The sequence below is a fragment of the Amphiprion ocellaris genome, chromosome 3 (assembly GCF_022539595.1).
Source record: "Amphiprion ocellaris isolate individual 3 ecotype Okinawa chromosome 3, ASM2253959v1, whole genome shotgun sequence".
Lineage (NCBI taxonomy): Eukaryota > Metazoa > Chordata > Actinopteri > Pomacentridae > Amphiprion > Amphiprion ocellaris.
Genome location: NC_072768.1, coordinates 25,900,816 through 25,922,840, shown reverse-complemented (window position 1 = coordinate 25,922,840; position 22,025 = coordinate 25,900,816). Strand labels below are relative to the sequence as shown.

The 22,025-nt window shown below is 40.0% G+C and overlaps 1 protein-coding gene across 1 annotated transcript in view; it reads left to right on the top strand.

The window, feature by feature from the left end:
- The first annotated feature begins 19,444 nt into the window (after positions 1 to 19,444).
- lsp1a (lymphocyte specific protein 1 a) overlaps positions 19,445 to 22,025 on the top strand; it is a 48,631-nt gene continuing 46,050 nt past the window's right edge. The window contains exon 1 of the mRNA XM_055008649.1: positions 19,445 to 19,820. Coding sequence (XP_054864624.1) covers positions 19,762 to 19,820 — 59 coding nt within the window. The 5' untranslated portion in view covers positions 19,445 to 19,761. The remainder of the gene's footprint in view (positions 19,821 to 22,025) is intronic.

Genomic DNA, 22,025 nt, shown 5'->3' with positions numbered 1-22,025 from the left:
AAATTAAAGATGATGAAAGTGATGATAGAGAACAGTTTACTGAAATCTGAAGGGTGCATCTCCTGAGGAGTAGGAATGTGATCAGGAGATTTGGAAGTTGCATTCCATTCTGCCTATGTGTGTCTTGTTACATACAGTATCAAAAGACAATAAAATACCTTGTATAGTAGAAAGAATAATGCTGTATATCACAGAACACAATCTAACGTTTTACATACACAACTGTTCAAAAGTTTGGGGTCACCCAGGCAATTTGATGTTTTCCATGAAAATTCACATTTTTATTCATGTGCTAACATAAATGCACAAGGGTTTTCTAACCATCAATTAGACTTTCAACACCATTAGCTAACACAATGTAGCATTAGAACACAGAAGTGATGGTTGCTGGAAATGTTCCTCTGTACCCCTATGTAGATATTCCATTAAAAACCAGCTGTTTCCAGCTACAATAATCATTTACCACATTCACAATGTCTAGACTGTATTTCTGATTGATTTAATGTTATCTTCATTGAAAAAAACTGCTTTTCTTTGAAAAGTAAGGACATTTCTAAGTGACCTCAAATTTTTGAATGGTAGTGTACATTTTGAGGCAGATCGTATTTAAACTGTATATTTAATTAATTTAATCACACAGCTTGCAGACATTGTTGGAATGATTTCCAGAATAAAACCACAAATCAGTTGTGGTGGTATATAAAAACTGGACTATATGACAGAGACACATTCGGTTCCAAAGAGTACATCAAGACTGCCTCCAGAGATGCATCTAGGTGGCCTGTAAAAGGATATCAGAGCTTCCTCATAGAAAAACAGATTCTCATTGAAGAATTACATCGTTTATTCAGCTATGATTTGTAATCCTGACTTTTAATAATAAAACAGACAGTTCCTGGTGGACCTCACCAAATGTCTTTTCAAGTGAGGAATCAAAGGAATCAACACGCATCAAACTCCAGAAATAAAGTCCAGGAAATACAACAGTTTCTGTTTCTATTTTATAACCACGCATCACACCAGTTGGAAGTGTAAGTATCTCATGTTTGATATCATTTTATTCATCCCTTCAGTGGAATATCTACTATGATCTGCATCATAGTAGATATTTTACCATTAGATTTCTATGTTGAGGACATGAACTCAATGGAAATTCTTAAGGTATTTGGTTTCTGACCTTTCATGGACAGTGCAGCTCAAGATCAAAGCTTGTCTTGAATGATGGGTTTTTAGTTCCTCTGGGTCTACTTTGTTTTCTTTAATGATTTAACTCACTGCTGGATTAGAATACGCCCCTCCCTCCACACACACAGATGCACTCATACTCCTTGTATGGTTTTCTGAGCTCTGCCTCCAGCGTGCTGGGGGCCCCAAGGTTTCGGGGCCTCTAATGTTACCTCACAAGCTAACTATATCCTTGTAGCCTCCATGGGGAATGTGAAGGAGATGCCTCTGAGTTATATTTGGATGATGTGACTTGACCAAGACTACCTTTCAAAAACATTGAATTTTCTGTCTTTCACCAGTCTACTGGGTTTTGTCTCACAGCTGCTGTGAAATGTAGCGACAACTCTCAGAACAGCTGGGTTTGTTGTCTGGCCTGATTGTAATAATAATTGTTTCATCATTTAATTATATGAAGCACAGACTGATGGAATGAAAAAAAGCCTAATTCACAGACGGGATACAGAAAGATTGATCTCAGACCTGGATATCAGACCTGGTCACAGTATTAATAGTTTGAAAGTGTACCAGGGATCTATAGTGCCACAGTATCCCTCACTGATGTGCAGTTACTCCCTAGTCCTATCTTTGTCCATTTGGCACCTCTAGCCCCCACGCCCTGCATTTCTATAAAGCCTTGCAGTCATTTCTATTCTCCATCCATCCACCAGATGTCCTCAGACTTTCCTGCCTGTCCCACTCTAATGGTCACATCCGCCTGCTCCTACCAGCACACACAGCTATTCCCTGTATCACTATCTGTGTTGCCAGTGAACATGTGTGAGACAAGATTATGAGTGGGTGATGAACTCTCTGACAAGTGTGCAAAGATATGAGGAAGGGAGAAGTTTAGAGTTGATATACACTACCGTTCAAAAGTTTGGGGTCACTTGGAAATGTTCTTATTTTTGAAAGAAAAGCATTTTTTTAAAAATGAAGATAACATTAAATGAATCAGAAATACAGTCTAGACATTGTTAATGTGGTAAATGACTATTCTAGCTGGAAACGGCTCATTTTTAGTGGAATATCTCCATAGGGGTACAGAGGAACATTTCCAGCAACCATCACTCCTGTGTTCTAATGCTACATTCTGTTAGCTAATCATGTTGAAAGGCTAATTGATGATTAGAAAACATTTGTGCAATTATGTTAGCACTTGAATAAAAGTGTGAGTTTTCATGGAAAACATGAAATTGCCTGTGACCCCAAACTTTTGAATGGTTGTGTACAACTGAAGATTAATACATGATAAACAAGCAAAGCACTTAGAGAGCGCAGTACTCCACTAAGGCTGCTCAGTGGTTGTATAATTTCCGACGGATAAGTCCCGATAAGTCTGCAGCGGTGGATCTGTAGTAGGATTGCAATCATGTGATCGTCAGCCGGCAGCTGACGTAGTGTTCACTTGTTGTCATAGTTACAGTGATGCAGTGCCGTTATCAATGACACAGAAATCGTGGATCCAGACTATAAGCCGCATCACTGGCAAAATCTAATTAATTGATCCTTGTGTCATTTCTGACCTTTCTTGAAAATTAAAGTTAGTCTATTTTTGAGTAATGTTGCTAACCAACAGACAGACAAACCAGCGGCAATCATCACATAACTCCGCCGCATTCCTTTGCAGAATAATAAACACCAGAGAACCAGGAGCAGACAGCTGCTGGGAAAAGTTGCACAGAGACACATGAACAGTTTAGAGAACCTAAAATGACTGGTCTTGCAGTAACGACCACATCACAGAGAATTAAAAAATGAGTTCTTCCCACTCCAACATCACCATCGATTCTTTCAGTGAATATCCCTTGCAACTGCCAGGTCCCTGGCAACCCTGCAGCACACAGAACTGGCAACCCTGGTGTCTTTCAACCCCAGTCATGTCTGTAAAGTTACAGAACTACTTGCTGCTTAGAGGTTTGGCAGCCTGTCATAACTGGACTAGTGCTAATGCTAACACTAGCTAGTCCCCACCTTTTTTAAAATGCATTGCCAACACATTGCTGTGGTTTTGTTGGTTTTTGACGTGTTCTCCACTGATGGTAAACTGTGATTTGCAACTAGAGGAGCCGCCCCTGCTGACTGTCACAAAGACTGCTTGAGTACTGTCAAAGCGTGCGGTAAAGCTCTCCATATTATTGGATGGAGTCCATCCCAGCCACAGGTCAAACATCCATCCATCCATCCATCCATCATCTATACACTACTTAATCCTCATTAAGCTCACGGTGGGGCTGGAGTTTAACCCAGCAGGGTGAAGGCAGGAGACACCCTGGACAGGTCACCAGTCTATCACAGGGCTACATGTAGAGACAAACAGTCACACTCACACCTACAATCAATTTAGAATCACCAATTAACCTGAGCATGTTTTTGGACTGTGGGAGGAAGCCAGAATACATGCAGAAAACACACGCATGCACAGGTAGATCATGCAAACTCCATGCAGAAAGATTCCAGGACGACTGGGATGTGAACCCTGGATCTTCTAGCTGCAAGGTGAAAGTGTTAACAACCAAGCCACTGTGCAGCCTACGTCAAACATGTATGGCTGAACTACTCCACTATTAAAACCTGCCATTGTATGGTGTAGAGAACTCTGACAGTGTGATTTTGTGTCTTTATCAACTTTTGTGCATCATCATACCACAGACTCAAAATTTAGTGTTGCTCTTACACACTGTTTATTGTTGCTCCGATTTATATTAAATTAATTGAGATTTGTGTCATTGTGTCTATTGTTAGAGTAACACTAAAACATTTTATAAACCAAACAACTAACTGATTAACTGAGAAAATATTCAACAGATTAGTGGACAGTGGAAATAGTCCATAGCTGCAGCCCTGTGTCTGGGTGACAGCATAAACACAGTTAGGAAAAAAGGGTTGAAAATTTGAAGGTTTGTAACAAAAAATTACTGCACTCTGTGTTTCAATCACAGTGAAAACAGAACCAACAAAATGCTCTTTTTAGCTCATTTTAAAAAGAAGTCATTTTCACAGAATAATCTTTCACTAAATATGAGTTAATATAGATTTTCAGGGCAGCTTAAACACATAAAACAACATGAATTTCACTAGAACTGGAAGCTGAAGAGGTGGTACAGTTATCCTGCTCAGCTAAGACTGTTAACTCCTTGCAGCAGCAGCTTAATCTGGTGTTACCTTGTCTTCATTACGATTACAATTATGCATTGTTCATGTGAAATCTTTATATTCAAGAAACAGGAAAAGTGGTCACTTCACTTATCTGTAGCTAAAAGGAGTGCACTCACTGTAGGTTTTTTTTTTTTTTTTTAAGTTGCCATGTTTTTAGTGAAGTGTTTTCATACTCTGAAACACTTCTGTGGCCTGAATATGTCTTTATGGCTGGTCAGGCATTAACTTAGTTTTGTCCAATTTTGTAGTTCCAGCAGTTTGCCTTTGTAGGGCAGCAGAGGAGGCAAAGTGAGCATGTGGAGGCACGGCTTCTGCTTCAGTAAAAGTACTCTGTCCTGCACAGCAGTTCTGTTTCTCGATTTATTAACAGGTTACTCTTGTATTTTTCTTTTCACTCATGTTCTTATGAATCATCATCAGTCATAGCCTATTCTATTCTTTGGACTCTGGACTCCTGACATACCCTGTTTGGGGGGGAAAAGTGTTCTAGTGAAGTCTCCAAATGCTTTCTGTAAATGTTCATCTTGTCAAAAGCTTTTGTTTAACATGATACACCATTGTCTGTTTATGGTGTTTGCTGTGGATCCTTTACTACATTTACAAACTGTGCTTTCCCAGTTGTCCAGAACAATGCATCATTTATATATAGCTGGCACCGTGTTGTTTTTAAGAGTGATTTGCAATGAGCAGAGAAAAAGCAGCAGCAGAACATTAACCCTAATGTTGGGTCTCTGAGGGGTCAAAGGTAAAGTTCAGTGTGGGTCTTACTTGACATAGCTCACTGAAAACTGATACTGAATATTTTTAGACTGAAGCTGCTGAAGAATGATACTTTGTGCTGGTGGCCAGGGTAAATCATGTCACAGCAATCAGAACAAATACGACATGAACTGAGAATCACACCATATTCTGGTGGTCATGGGGCAAAAAAATACCACTGAAACATTGTCTACACATCAAGGTCAGATGTCCAACAAATATAAATAAAGAGAATGTAACAACCATACACTGCAGCCGTCACATATCCCAATGACAAGAATATAAGTCTAAAGCTTTTCCAGCGTCCCTTGGACTTAAGACGATTTGTGAGCAGAGCTCAAATCAGAACTGCTGATATGGAGGTTCATGGTCAGTAGGGGGCATGTTTGCTCTGTTTTTGTGCTCTAAACAGCAGACTGAGGACTCCACAGCAGTTCATATGTCAGCTCAGGTTCTATATGTTGCCCGTCAGCAGCCTTATTTGTGTCTTAGACTTGAGAGCTGTGCTTTTCTTTTGTGTGTTTCTCACTTTTTGCCCCTTATTCTACAATAATGTTGTCTGATTTACTTTCAGTCAGTGATGGAAAGTAACAACAGTAAGTAGTTAATTAGAATTTTGTTAGACTTGTACTTTACGTTTCAACTCCACTACACTTCAGAGCAACAAAGTACTTTATACTCACTACTACATCTCTCACATAGTCACTAGTTACAGCAGCTTTATACTACCATTCAAAAGTTTGGGATCACCCAGGCAATTTCATCTTGCATTGGTTGTATTTTTTTTTTTTTTTTTATCACTACTGGCAGCTGCTGGGTCAAATCCTGGATCTGACTTTCACTATTCTTGAAATTTGACCTGATTATTGTCTTCATTGCAGTAAAGTTGAATATTTACAGGTATATGCCAATATTGTATGTCTGATTCATTTAATGTTGTCTTCATTTAAAAAAAAAAAAAAAAGCTTTTCTTTCAAAACTAAGGACATTTCTAAGTGACCCCAAACTTTTGTACGATAGGTTACACATGATGCAGTGGTGGCCTATAGGTCAGAGAAATTAGGTTACCAGTTCAATCATCTCACCAGAAGGATAAAACTTGGGTGAGAAAGGGGCAAAGTAAAGCATAGCCATACAAACATGCTCGTGGTCAGGACGAATACTTTGACCGACACATGGATCTGGCTGTTTCAGAAGAAAGAGGACCATAATGGGAGCACTGTGTGTGACTGTGTGGCAATGACAGATGGTTTACACGACTCTCAGGTCATGAAGGGGGCCCTCTGCTGAGTTTTGCTCAGAGCCCCAGGGAGGTATACAAGAAACTAAGGAGAATCCAGACCTACAGACCTCATTGCATCTAAAGGTAATGTACTTAAAATTTGTTTAGTGCACTATGAATTTGATGTATGAACATCAGAAATAGGGCTGCACAGTGGCTTGGTGGTTAGCACTTTCGCCTTCCAGAAGATCCCAGGTTCGCATCCCAGCCTTCCTGGGATCTTTCTGCATGGAGTTTACATGTTCTCCCTGTACATGTGTGGGTTTTCTCTGGGTACTCCGGCTTCCTCCCACAGTCCAAAAACATGCTGAGGTTAATTGGCAACTCTAAATCATCCGTAGGTGTGAATGTGAGTGTGATTGTTTGTCTCTATATGTAGCCCTGTGATAGACTGGTAACCTGTCCAGGGTGTCTTCTGTCTTCACCCTAAGTCAGCTGGGAAAGACTCCAGGCCCACCTCAACCCTAATGGGGATTAAGCGGTGAATGGACAATGGATGGATGGAACATCAGAAATATCTCCTAGAAATAATATACTGCTTAATGATTTGCAATATGAGACAATATAGTTGGCAATATGTGACAATTTTCAGAAAACAGACATTTTTAGATAGCTGTTTCAGGGCATCAAGCCACATGTTGTCAAATGAATATTATTTTATGGCATTTACTTCCTTTGTTTTTTCTTGTTGCAAAAATATGTATATTTACATAAAAAGAAAAGGAAAAACGGGCCTATTTTCATTAACTGCTTTAAAGAGAATTAACAAGGCTGCATTATTTCGTCAGAAGATGGTGGTACAGGATGGGTTACACATGATTGTAATAAAAGAGTATAAGAAGCCTAAACAAAGCCTGTTGTTTGCCAATCACTTCTGAAAACCGGAAGAAGAAGCCACAGAAGAAAAAAGAACTAAACTAAAAATGAAGAGAAGTAATCAAGATTGTTTTCAATTTATAATGTTGCAACTATTCTTTCTAGTCAGCTGGTATTGGACATGTTTCACGTTGTAGATTAGTCAACAGATAAGACAACAGTTGATGGGTCGTGTTCACTATGTTAGAACTTATTCCATGAAGGTGTTTCCATCTTCCTTTATGCCCATTAACTCTTTTTGAACAAAGTCAGAAACCATCTCAAATGAGTGAAAAAAATGTGTGAAGAAATTTGGAAAGTTTTATGAAATTTTGCCATTTCCAGTAACTTGCTGAAGTAAAACCTTACCAAGGCTTCAGGCAATAATTTGAAGCACACAAAGTGATGTTATTAGTGTAATTTTTAGTTTGAAAATGACAGCTTTTTTCTTGAAAAGACATTCATGAAAAACTGTACAATATTTATTCAGCATTGTGTTTTATTCTATTTAGATTATTTTTATATTGCAAGTTTTCTGAACTATATATAGAGGTTTTCTGAACCAATTGTAGCTGTGAGCACATTCATATGGAAAGTGCAGTGTTGGCAGATGACCAGTCACAAACATGAACTAGTCTACAGTCACATATTCCTCACAAGAAAATTAAACTACCATCCTGTTCCCATTGGGGAATTTCAAAAGAAAATACAGGCTGAAGACAACACACCTGCAGCAGCTAAAGGAAGAAGGAAAGCTGGCAAAAAGCAGCAGACCATGTGAAAGGCTAAGCAAATAGTTTATGCCATGTTTACGACCATGTCGTTTAATTTCAGCGTATTCTTGTGGTGTGTAAAAAAGTTTAGTCTCATTCTTTCAGCTGTAATGCTGTTGGTGTTAAATGGTCTTTGAAACAGGTAAAGAACAAATATGTAAACATTATTCATGCTGGTAAGCAGGCGTACTGCAAACCTCATAAGGTCAGCGAGTGTAGCGCCTTCCTGTTTTATTACTCCGCCAAGGAACGCAGTGGAGTTATGTGACGATCTGCGTTGGTTTGTCTGTCTGTTACTGCTACTTACTCAAAAACGGACTAACAGATTTGGATTAAATTTCCAGGGAAGGTCAGAAATGACACAAGGACCAAGTGATTAGATATTGGCAGTGATGCAGCTTATAGTCTGCATCCACAGATTTGTTGAAGATTTCTGTGTCATTGCAAGATAGCGGCATGGCATCACTGTAACTATGACAACAAGTGAACACTACGTCAGCTGCCTGCTGATGATCGCATGATTGCAATCCTACTACAAATCGAATGCTGCGGACCACGACAGATTAAAATTTTTCTAAAAAATGACCTTGCGCTGAGCATAGGCATGTGTTATGTATGTCTATGCTATGTACGGATACCGCATCGTGTGACCTAAATATATAGCACGCGGCAGGAATTGATGGGACTCGGAAACATCCCCACAATTTAATCAATTGTTCTTTTATCATTTCCGATGGATATGTCTCGGTCCATTCGTAGTAGGATCGCAATCATGTGATTGTCAGCAGGCAGCTGGTAGCGTTCACTTGTTGTTACAATGACGCCACTGTCTCGCAGTGGGAAATCCTTAACAAATTTGTGGATGCAGACTATAAGCCGCATCACTGCCAAAGTCTGATGAGGTCCTTGTGTCACTTATGACCTTCCCTGAAAATTTCATCCAAATCCGTTAGTCCGTTTTTAAGTAATGTTGCTAACAGACGGATTTATGTATGCCGATTCACAAGCTTAATAACTGTTTTTCTTTTCTTGCTTAGTCTCATTTTCCACCATCTCACTTTTCTATATTTCCTTTTTTATTACAAATTCAGATCATCTTATTTCCTGCAGCAGTCAGTCCTGCAGGGGTAAAAATATAAAGGTAATTTTCCATCACCTCACTCTACTAAATGAAATCTATCGCTCTGCAGTCCTTCCCGCTGTCATGTCATCTCCTCACAGGCCTCATGACTGTAACCCGAGCAGTCCTTATTAACTGACCCAGGCTGTGAAGTCATTTAGGGTTATTATGTGCTGCCTGCCGGAGTTCCTTGTAAAAGTTCAAGAAGTGCTGTTACATTTAGTGCCCACTCAAAATCTCATGAATCATCTCTGTTTGCCCTTAGTCCCATATGGTTTCACTTTCTCTGTCCTCCTGGCTGGAGGATTGTTGAACTCCAGAGTCACACAGCCTCTCTGCACGCTAGCAGTCATCCCTGGATGGATGGTGATTTATTTCTTTTTTTAAATTCGGCCTTCCATCAGGCATTCTGCCGTCCATGCTCCTCTGTACAGGGAGCAGGTTTTAGTACTGGGAACGCGGCAGGTTGTTGAATGCAAGCCAACCTGCCGTCCATCTGGTTTTTGCATGATATAAATCAGTCAGAGAGCAGACAAGACGAAGCTCGTGTGATTTCAAACTATCCTGCTGCCTTTCTTATGTGACTATGTAAGAACTAGAGCTCCTTCTAAAACAGAAAAATATATAAAGACTAATGACATGGCCCAGTTAAGCTTTTAGCAGACCCTGTGGGGAAAAAAATAAAATAAAAAGTTTGACCCCTGTTAATACCCCTCTTCTTCCAACTCTGTTCAGTGGGTACATTATTCCTATCCCCTGTTCAATTTTTTTCATGGATTCAGTACAGGTCTGCTAGAAAGTGACAAAATCTGCTTGATCTATCAAAACGTAGTGGCATGGCCTTCTGATGAGTGATTACGATTGACTACAGTTGTTGACTCCATCCATCCATTTTCGTCCGCTTACCTGGGGTCGGGTTGCGGAGGCAGCAGAGGAAGCAGGTCATTCTAGATGTCCCTCCTCACAGCAATGCTTTCCGGTTCTTCCTTTTGGATCCCGAGGTGTTCCCAGGCCACTGCCCAGAACTCATGACCATAGGTGAGGGTTGGAATGTAGATAGACTGCTAAACTGAAAGCTTTGCCTCGCAGCTCAGTTAGTTCTACAACGGTCTGGTAAAATGCCTGTATTACTGCTGACGCCACACCAAGCCGAATTATCCATCTCTCGCTCCATTTTCCCATCACTCGTGAAGACCCCAAGATACTTGCACATCTTTGCTTGGGGAAGCAGCCCCCCCCCCAACATGGAGGGAGCAATCCACCGGTTTTGGAGAGGTTTCAGAGAACTATGGCCTCGGACTTGGAGGTGCTGACCGCCGCTTCACTCTCAGCTGCAAACTGCTCCAGAGTGCGCTGAAGGTCACGGTTGACGTTTCCAAGACAATTTAAATAGGGTCCATTTGATACACTCATTAGACTCAGCCATGACAATGGGCAGGTCTGAAAAGTTCCACACAGATATGAAAAAGTAAATCTTTGACTTGAACAAGTCAGGAAAGTCACTTGGAGCCATGATGAGCAGCTCTCCTGTTGTTCAGTCTTTCCTTTGTACAAGTCTGTGAACTCGCTTCATTAAAAGTGTATACAATGTTGCCTGTCTGTGCGCGTTTTATCCTTTAGGTAAACCAGTTTTTGTTTTTCTTGGTCTGAAGTGCACTGGTATGTTGTGTTTCGAGTAGATCTAAGTTTTTCAGATACTTCAGCTGCATGTGGAATGATGTTTCTTCTCTGTTTGCTATAGTGCTGTGCTTTCCAGATATTTTTGTTGGTTTGATGTCAGTTCCTCATTGTTTTCCCAACATGACTTTGCTCCTCCTGTTTTCCCTTTGCATTGATAGGGACATACTCAGCCCGGTGCTGTCAGGTTCTGATAACCATATGTTCCAGTGGGTGGTGGGAATCCTACAGCAGATATCGGTCTGCATGTGCAGTTGTCTGTGAGGTGACATTAAATGAAGTAATGGTTTCATCTGAGGCCATTTTCACTTTCTGAGCCTTAATAGAAAACTCTGGTGTTTTGGATTTGATGAGAGGAATTTTAAGGGTAAATCAATGACCAGAGAGACTTTAAATGATCAAATGCTATTTGTGTTTAAATTAGTATTTATAATGACAGCTCCTTTAATACATATATGTATACGCTACCAGTCAAAAGTTTGGACATACCTTCTCATTTAATGATTTTTCTTTATTTTCATGACTATTTACGTTGCAGATTCTCACTGAAGGCATCAAAACTATGAATGAACATATATGGAATTATATAGTAAACAAAAAAAGTATAAAATAAGTCAAAACGTATTATATTATAGATTCTTCAAAATAGCCACCCTTTCCTTTGATGACAGCTTTGGACACTCTTAGCATTCTCTAGATTAGCTTCATGAGGTAGTCACCTGAAATGGTTTTCACTTCACAAGTGTGCCTTGTCAAGGTTAATTTGTGGAATTTCTTGCCTTCTTAATGGGGTTGGGACCATCAGTTGTGTTGTGCAGAAGTCAGGTTGGTATGCAGCTGACAGCCCTGGTACACAGTTAGACAGATGCATGGTTGTTTTACTCTGAAGCACAGTGTTTGAGTTAGGGAAGAGTGATTCAGTCAAAAGTCTTTTTGCCATCTGAATTATAATGAACTAGAAACACACTCAGAGAACTCAGTACTCCAAGTCTGTTCATTCCCTCATGTGGCATTGTCAGACATGCAGCATTTTAAAAAATTAGTTATTGATTAAAATAAATAAATCACCGCAACATAGAATATGGCTATTTAAAATAGATATACCCACAAACAAAATGACCTTTCACTGAGCACAGGCGTGTGTAACTGACAGTGGGTACGGAAAGTATTCAGACCCCCTTACATTTTTCACTCTTTGTTATATTGCAACCATTTGCTAAAAATCATTCAAGTTCATTTTTTTCCTCATTAATGTACACAGAGCACCCTATATTGACAGAAAAACGCAGAATTGTAGATATTTTGCAGATTTATTAAAAAAAAAAAAAGAAATATCACATAGCCATAAATATCAGTATTGAGTAGAAGCATCCTTCTGAGCTAATACAGCCATGAGTCTTCTTGGAAATGATGCAACAACTTGTTCACACCTGGATTTGGGGATCCTCTGCCATTCCTCCTTGCAGATCCTCTCCAGTTATTTCAGGTTGGACAGTGAACATTGGTGGACAGCCATTTTCAGGTCTCTCCAGAGATGCTCAACTGGGCCATTCAAGAACAGTCACAGAGTTGTTCTGAAGCCACTCCTTCATTATTTTAGGTGTGTGCTTAGGGTCATTGTCTTGTTGGAAGGGGAACCTTTGGCCCAGTCTGAGGTCCTGAACAAGGTTTTCATCCAGGATATCTCTGTACTAGTAGGACTACTAGTATTTTTTAGTAGAATCTCAATCATGTGATCGCCAGCAGGTTACAGTGACGCCATGCTGCTGTCTTGCAATCTTTAACAAATCTGTGGATTTGGACTATAAGCTGCATCACTGTCAAAATCTAATCACTTGATCCTTGTGTCATTTCTAGCCTTCCCTGAAAATTTCATCCAAATCTGCTGGTCCGTTTTTGAGTAATGTTACTAACAGACAGACAAACAGACAAACCAACCAGCGCGATCATCACATAACTCTGCCTCATTCCTTGGCGAAATAATAATAGCAACTGAAATTGGAATGTGGCCAGAAGGTCACGATTTTTCATGCGTTGCACTTCAGAACATATTATGTTATATGATGTAATACAAACTAGCTTGTATGAGACACATTGAGGCCTTTAGGATTTTCTGGTTTTGTCTGGATGTTTCCCATTTTCAGTCGCAAGAAAGCAGCAAGAACAAAGCACAGAAGTAATAGAAAATGTTTCCAAAACATTTTTTGATACTTGATTTCATTATGTTGTAGGATCTTTAGAAGCTCTCTAAGCTGTAAGTGTAACTCCACAAACACGGCTCTGAAAGCTGCTTCTGATTCTGAATCCAGGTGGGAAAGATATTTCACCTTGAAAATCCACAGCTTCAGGGAATTGACAGCGGCTCAATACCTGGCAACACCAGATAACCTCCAGCAACAAACACAGACTGTTTGCTTTGAGTTAAAGGTGAACCAACAGACTGAGTGTTGTTTCTGTGCTGATGGATGATGAAATGTTTGTTCTCCAACAGGGAAGGTGGAGGAGATAAAAACAACTGTGTGTCACTGTGAATGGCTTTCTACTGATGTCTGTAGAATAACAGCACTGCTGACCCCACTGCAGCTGCTAATTATTAGTTTGATTATTACATATACAAATTTTCGTGAGCTGCTTCATAAAGTAGTCTGTAAAATGTTGAGGCTTAGACACTATTGAAGTCATACAGTAGGAAGGAATATTAAGTCCACTGAGTCATGAAAAATAACTTTTGTGAATAAAGAGATGTCAGTTCCCCTCAGTATTGATTATTATTAGATTCTTTTGTAAGATATGAAAAGAGGATATTCCGCTTTGAGGTTTGTAGATTGATGGTTCAAATGACTGAATTTTAAAGAGCAGTCCTACTTCAGTGTTTCCTCTAGGATTTATTTCAGCAGCAGGGGTAGGTTCTCTGGGGAGCCGTGGCGGCGTAAACAAATGACATTTGACTGCAGATTTTACTTTTACAACCTATTTATTGAATGGCCTGTTGAAAATGGCTTTTTAAAGGCTGACTCTAAAAATAAATAATAAATAAAACAATAAAATTAAATAATTAAAAATAAAAAAAAAAAATAATTTCTTCATCAATTTCTTCTTCAATTTCTTGATGAGGCTGTAGAATCAGTGGCAAAGTTTGCACCCAGGCTTAGAACAATGAATTTTTCTGGGTTTTTTTATAGAAGGTCTGTTGTACGGAAATTCACAGCCTGATAGCCTGGGCTTCCGTTTAGGTTTTTCTCCTCTACTCTCATCGCTCTCTTCTGCACCATCACTCTGCTCTCCTTCACTTTGTTCCACTGCTCCTCCCTGTCTAATGTTACTTGTCTTATATGATTACATAAAGCATTAACGTTAGATAATTTACACTCACATCACATCTGATTACAAGTGTGAACACAATATTTTACTTAACCATAATCATTTATGAGTCAGTAAAAGGCTAATGACACCTGACTAGCTACATCTTCATCAAGTGTCTTTCTCTTCTTAGAGAATTATTTGAACAAGCTCATCTGAAAATGCAGTCAGCAGTTACATCATGCTGTGTAGATATTAGCTTTAATGCTATCAATTAGTTTACTCACGTTAGCGACACTGAGTTGGCACCAGGCTAAATTAACTTAAGCTACCGATATGTTACGTAAAGTTAGCTGGCCATCAATATTTTGCAAATGTCTATTTAACTTGTAGGATATATTATGAGTTATCTTGAGCTAATAACTTTTCTCCGGTAAGTTACTGCCCTATTTTCCAAGACAACACTCCTCTGACTCTCTGACCTTGTTGCTTGACGTGACGTCACTTTCAAGGCCACGCTCTTGCGAGTAATTAACATCGTATTAACCCGACGTATCAAAGAGTAGATACTGAGCAAGATAGTTATCTGTAGTTTACCTTAGTACTTGCGAGAACCCGACACAGTGCAGGACTCTGCTGTGAAGGTGGAGACATGCGGCGGTGGTGTATTTGCGACAATTTTTTTTAAAAAAAGGAATTTGAAGGAGCGGCGGCTAGGATTTAGGAATGGCAGCCCACCACTCCTAAATGAATGTAGAGGAAACACTGTACTTTCATGTGTTTTATTCATTTGCATGCATTTTCTCCAGTGTTTTGTCTCTGTGACGTTTTTCGGAATTAAGATGCAAAAGTTGTTGTAGAGATCCATTCTGTATCTGAACATGAGGCGGCTGAGCCGTCTACTTTTTTGATAGGATTGTCTGGTAACATTGATGTGTTTTCAAGTCTTGTGACAGAAATTTGGGGCGTGGTTTGTGTGGCATTTATTTCTTCTGGTCTGAGTGTACTTTCTGGATTTGTCATTCATGCTGTAAATCCCAGTTCTGCTCATGGCAGCCCTTTGGCATTTTGACAAGATGAATAAAAACAGCCCTTCTGTTGTCAGAGCTTTTGTTTTAGTGTCTTCATTCAAGTTCTCATGTTGATATGAGTCCAGAGTCTGATTTAGACCTTGTACTTGCTCAGTTTTCTTTGGTTTTGTCATCTCCATGTCTAGATGTTTGTGCCGTTGACAAGGGTTTTTGTTCTTGATGCTACACTTTGTGAGAGTGTTGCATGTTTTCTTTGATTCAGTGTGTTCAACTCTCTCTTGTCACTATTTTTTGGGACTTATGACTGTAAAATAATAGCATGTAAATGAATTTCAGAGCTTTAATTATTTTGTTATATATTGTTCTGAAAGGTTAAAAATTATCCTCGATACTCAAAATACAGGCATTTTTTCCTTCATTTTCTAGATCTTTTTACAGTTTCAGGTCATTGGACATAAGTTTTTTTTAAGGAGAAACAACGATTGCAGGTGCACACTGGGCAAAGTTGTTGAGCTGCTGTGTGCCTGCATTCTGTGTCTGAGTGTCAAGGTTGTGTTCAGGTCAGCCAGGGTTCACTGGAAACTGCAGCTCTATTTTATGAGCTTCAGCATGAAGGGGGTTGTCCACGCCATGAATTCACTTCCCAGAATGGCCTTTTGTCTGACGTGCCACCAAGCAAGACTGACTTGAGTGGTTGCCGTAGTAACGGCGGTGTGTTGAATATGTGTGTGAGGGTTTTGGGAGGGGTGGGTAGGACAAAGACGTAGAGTTTGTTTGTTACAGAGTGAAGGGCAGAGGGAAAATTCCTGCGTGTGCACAGCAACAATTCGCCTATGAATTCAGCTCACCTGGATATATCACATGTACAGGTGAAGAGCAACAGGATTTTTACAATTCCTAAATTCAAATAAGAGCTTTTAATTTTTAACTGGATCTGTTTTTCCAAGCCAAATCTATTTATCATAAGTGTCAATCAGAACTTGTATAATAAATAAATCATGATATGCACAAAGTATGTGACTTAAACATCTCTAAATCTTCCATTGAAGACATGAAAATATCATGTCTGTATGCAGTGATAGAGTAGACGACACACGTTTTAGGAAAATATATATTGAGAAGACATGGACACATACAGAAATGTGACAGATGAAATACTACTGGGGTCCAGCTGGACCCCAAGTGTACAGATTAATTGGTTTTGCCATGTGTCCTGATGAGGGTTAAGGTCACTGGCCATCACATACTGATACTTAGAATACTCGGGTCAACTTAACGTGTGCCCATTTCAGTAGGCTACAAAAACTGACTGCTCACCTGTGTGTAGTCGTAATGTATTGACTTTACAGTGTGTAAGCATTTCTATTCTAACATCTCTGTCAACAGAAGGCTATCACCACTGCAGTTTTCTGATATTTCACTGCCATTGTATAGGTTAGGTTTGATTTAGGCATAAAAAATCCTTGACTATGTTTATGAAAACATTTAGATTTGATTTAAATTGTTTTGTTAAAACTAGGGCCTGACATGAACATAATACAACAAGAAAAGCACTCAGAGAGCGCAGTTCTCCACCAGTACACCATTCCCTCATATGATATTGTCAGAAATGAAGCATTTTTTTAAATGCCACATTTGTTTATTAGTTATTGATGATAAGAAATCACGGCACCATAGAATGTGGCCATTTAATACAGATGTACCCACAAACAAAATGACCTTGCGCTGAGCAAAGGCATGTGTTTTGCATGTGTACATTACATACGGACACCATATAAGTTTCAATAAGTCTACAGCGGTGGGTTTGTAGTAGGATCGCAATCATGTGATCGTCAGCAGGCAGCTGACGTAGTGTTCACTTGTAGTGACGTGGTATTGCTATTTCGCAATGATATAGAAATCTTTAACAAATCCATGGATCCAGAATTTTAGCCGCATCACTGCCAAAATCTAATCACTTGGTCCTTGTGTCATTTCCGACCTTGCTTGAAAATTTCACCCAAATGTTCGTTTTTGAGTAATGTTGCTAACAGACAGACAGACAAACCAACGGCGATCATCACACAACTCTGCGGAGTAATAATAGCTCCTTATGTGACAAACATGGTCATGGTAGTAAGGTATTGTGGACTCACCCATCCACCCTGACCTTGTCCCAAGTTTGTGACATTTGTTTCTGATTGGCAGGATTTATAATTACTGCAGCTTCCAGAGGGCACTTTAAGTGCAGACATTCAGATTTAATTTCAGGGTATTTATATCCAAATCAGTTGAACAGGAACAGTAGGAATCGCAACACATTTTAGCTGTGCCCTCCACCTATTTAAGGGACCAAAAGTAATTGGACAATTGTCTGCTCAGCTGTTCCATGGCCAGGTATGTGTTATTCCCTCATTATTTCATTTACAAGGAGCAGATAAAAGATCTAGAGTTCAGTTCCAGTGTGGTATTTGCAAATCTAGTGAGGTCAGCTCTCAATATGAGGTCCAAAGACCTGTCACTATCAGTAAAGCAAGCCATCATTAGGCTGAAAAATCAAAACAAACCCATCAGAGAGATGGCAAAAACATTAGGTGGGCTCAAATCAACTGTCTGGTATATTCTTAAAAAGAAAGAATGCGCTGGTGAGCTCAGCAATGCCAGAAGACCCAGAAGACCACAGAAAACAACTGTGGTGCATGACAGAGAAATCCTTTCCCTTGTCAAGAAAAATCCCTTCACAACAATTGGCCAGATCAAGAACACTCTCCAGGAGGTAAAAGCCAACAGTTAGGAGAAGACTTCATCAGAGTGAATACAGTCCATTCACCACAAGGTGTTAACCATTGGTGAGCCTCAAAAACAGGAAGACCAGATTAGAAGAGCCATCTAAAAGGGAAAAAAAAAATCTAAAAGAGCCTGTGCAGTTCTGGAATAACATCTTATGGACAGATGAGACCAAGATCAACTTATACCAGAATGATGGGAAGAGAAAAATCTGGAGAAGGGAAGGAACTGCTCAAGATCCAAAGCATACCAGCTCTTCAGTGAAGCATGGTGGTGGTAGTGTGATGGTGAGGGCATGTATGGCTGCCAGTGGAACTGGTTCTCTTATATTTATTGATGATGTGATGGCTGCAGAACTCACTGGACGGCGCTTTATGGTGCAGATGGAGAATGACTTGAAGCATACTGTGACAGTAACCAAAGAATTTTTTTAAGGCAAATGTTCTGCAATGGCCAAATCAATCACCTGACCTGGATCCAACTGAACATCCATTTCACTTGCTGAAGACAAAACTGAAGGGAAAATGTCCAAAGAAAAAGTAGGAATTGAAAACAGTAGCAGTAGAGGCCTGGCAGAGCATCACAGAGACCAAACCCAAAGGATTTTCAATGAAATATTAAAACTGACAACTTGATTTATGATTATGTTTGTTCGTCCATTTACTTTTGGTTCCTTAAAAAGGTGGCGGACACAAATAAAATGTGTTGGAATTCCTCCACTGTTCACCTGATTTGAATGTAAATACTCTCACATTAAAGCTGAAAATCTGTTCTTAAAGCACATCTTGTTTCTTTTCAAATCCATTGTGGTGGCATACAGAGCTGAAATGCTGAAAATTGTGTCAATGTCCAAATATTTATGGACCTGACTGTATATTTGTAAACATTTCGGTGTTATGAGGAGGACAATTTCTTTATCATTGTTCACCCATAAACCAAACTCTTCTTTTCCTCAGTATCGCTACTTCAGCTTTTTGACATTTGTACACATTTCACTGTTGATGTTTCCTAACCTAAAGCAGTATTTAAATGTGGGCTTCCTTACAATCGGAGTACTTTTACATTCTGATGCCAATACTTCAGTTAAGACTCCCTCACTTTGATGTTGTTGGCTGTTGCCTGTTAATCTGCCAGGCAATTGAAGGGAGATTGAAATGTTGGGGAGACGTCAGGATGGTTCAGTAGCGGATTTTTTTTTTTCCAGGGAGGGGATATCGTCTTTCATTCCCCCTCAGGGAAGACCACGTGACCTGGGATAAGAGAGAAAGGCAGAGAAGAAGGAAAGAAAAAAGGGAGATGTTGAGCCTCTCTACAACTGAGGTCTTCAATGAAAACCACATGTTGGACAAAAGGAGGGGGTGAGGTGTGTGTGTGTGTGTGCATGTGTGTGTGTGCGTTTGTGTGTGTCTGTTGCATGTGTGTGTGGGTGTGCATGAGGAGGGGGGGAGTGTAATGACTAAAAACCCAGCCTCCACGAGTTAGAGGAGGGAGTCCCTTTGAGCTTCGCTGACATTCCCAACAAGCATTGCAGAGCAGAGAACTGTGTGTGATATAGAACAACAGGAGTGTGTGTGTGTGTGTGTGTGTGTGTGTGTGTGTGGGTTTTTGCCAGTATATCACACTGTCTCTCTCACACATAATCTGAGCTGTGGGCTTCGGTGCAGCTGCAGGACGGACAGCTGCCTTCAGCGTCAGTGTCGATCTGGAAAAGAAGAAAAAGTGGAGAAAGCTAATCTCAGTGGCCGGTGTGATCTGCTTGATTTCTCGGGAGAGGAAGATTTGAAGACAAATAGTAGAAGACAACAAACAACAAACATGTCCAACGCTCTGGTGAGGAGAAACTCCAGCAAAGAAGGTTTACAAAACCTCATGAGGTATGCATTGATCGTTTTCTGTTTGTGTTGTTGGTTTGTGTTTGTTTCATGCAGAGAGGAGCAGCTCAGGTTAATATTTAAACACCACACACACTTCACATGCTTCACACACAGTTTAGTTCATGCTTCAGTTTGCTAAACTTCACATGTGAAATATGAGGAGGATAACTGTTGGAAAACCTCAGCATGTCCTATCTGCAGATAAGGACAAAGAGGATTGTTTTCATATTTTTACTGTGTGTGTGTTGTTGTGGCACACTCTAAATGGGAACAGTGGGATTACTGGGGGTGTTTTGGGTCCTGCAGGGTTTTGGGGGGATTTGGGGGATTTGAGGGATTTGAATCAACTTACCTCCTTTCACATTAATTAACAAGAACAAAGGAGTCATATTGAAATCTATTCTGTGCTTCAATATTTGAAACACATTTACAAACTGAATCATAGCAGTAATAGATGTCTGGTCTGTGAGAGCAAATGGGCTGTGAGCAGAACAGTCGAGGCAGCTCTGTTTCACTGAGAAGGGAAGTGGAATCAGTGACGGATGTCGGAGGTGAACGGTCCCTCTTTTGTCTTCTGGGTGCTTACGGGTGGTGGCACGTCCTGTCTTTTGGAAGGATGTTTTTTTCATTCTGTGTCAGGTTCTAGTGTGACTCCTAGGGAGCTTTTTTTTTTTTTTTAACCACAGATGACAACAGCTCATTCTGCTGCTGTATAGGACTCACAGTATAATGGGAAGATGCTTTGTCTTTTGAGACATGAGATGTGTAGAGAGGCATAGATTCTTGGCTGGCTTGGCTCAGGGACACTGCAGACAACACATTGGATCATGAACAATCAGTGCTCACCAAATGTGGAAAGGCAGTAATAGTAAAAGCTGTTAATAAGGGGCAAAACCTAATGTTTATACAGAAAGTCTTTAGCCTTTACTAAAGAAAATGAGAGCTTCGGTAAAAAGTAACTGGACTTCTCTTTTAGGGTCTTGACATTTCACCTCTCATCAAAGAGGTGTCCTCAGTTCTAAGTGACTGATGGGGAGTTTCAGAGTTCAAAAGTTTGAGGTCACCCAAGCAATTTTATGTTTTCCATGAAAGCTCATACTTTTATTCATGTACTAACATAATTTCACAAGGGTTTTCTAATCATCAATTAGCCTTTCAACACCATTAGCTAGCACAATGTAGCATTAGAACACAGGAGTGATGGTTGCTGGAAATGTTCCTCTGTACCCCTATGTAGATATTCCATTAAGAATCAGCTATTTCCAGCTAGAATAGTCATTTATCACATTAACAATGTCTAGACTGTATTTGTGATTTCTCCACCAGGGAGACGGAGCCTCAGCGGAGAAATGTGATGATCGGCGTTGGTTTGTCTGTTTGTCTGTATCTCTACTCGCAACATTACTAAAAAGTGGATTAACAGATTTGGGAGACATTTTCAGTGAAGGTCAGAAATGACACAAGGACCATTTGATTACATTTGGCAGTGATGCAAATTATAGTGTGTATCCACAAATTTTTTCAAGATTTCAGTCGTCGGAAATGATATGACTGAGCAGCCTTATCGGAGTACTGCGCTCTGAGTGCTTTTCTACTGAATTTAATGTTCTCTTCATTGAAATTGAAATGCTTTTCTATTAAAAATAAGGACATTTCTACATGACCCCAAACTTTTGAACGGTAGTGCATATTTAATAACATTTAAATGTATTCCTTATTGAGGGTATAGAGGTGATCAAAGAGCTTCAGGTGAAAGGGTAGATGACATTAGGCCTGAGCTCAAGCTTTGGACACTGCAGGGTTCTCTTGGTTGATGCACCTTGTCAGAGTTGGATGGAGGTTAGGGACAGTGTCCAGGGATTGGGGTGGTTGTTCCTATATTTAGAAAGGGGGACCAGAGGGTGTTCAAACTATGGGGAGATCACACTGCTCAATCTCCCTGGGAGGAAGGCCTATACTGTTGACCCTGACCTGGTTCTGACACTGACCTGGTCCTGGAACGATGAACCAGCTCCTTATCCTGTCAATGTTGTTGAAATTGTCATGGAAATTTGACCCGTCTCGTCTGCATGTGTATTGTAAACCTGATGAGCCTGAGCCAAAAACTAGCTGTTAAGCTTCCTTAGTTACCTAAATTAAACAGTTTATCCTTTTTACTACTGACAGCTTCCCAAACTTTTGAATGCTAGTGTACATAGTCACTCC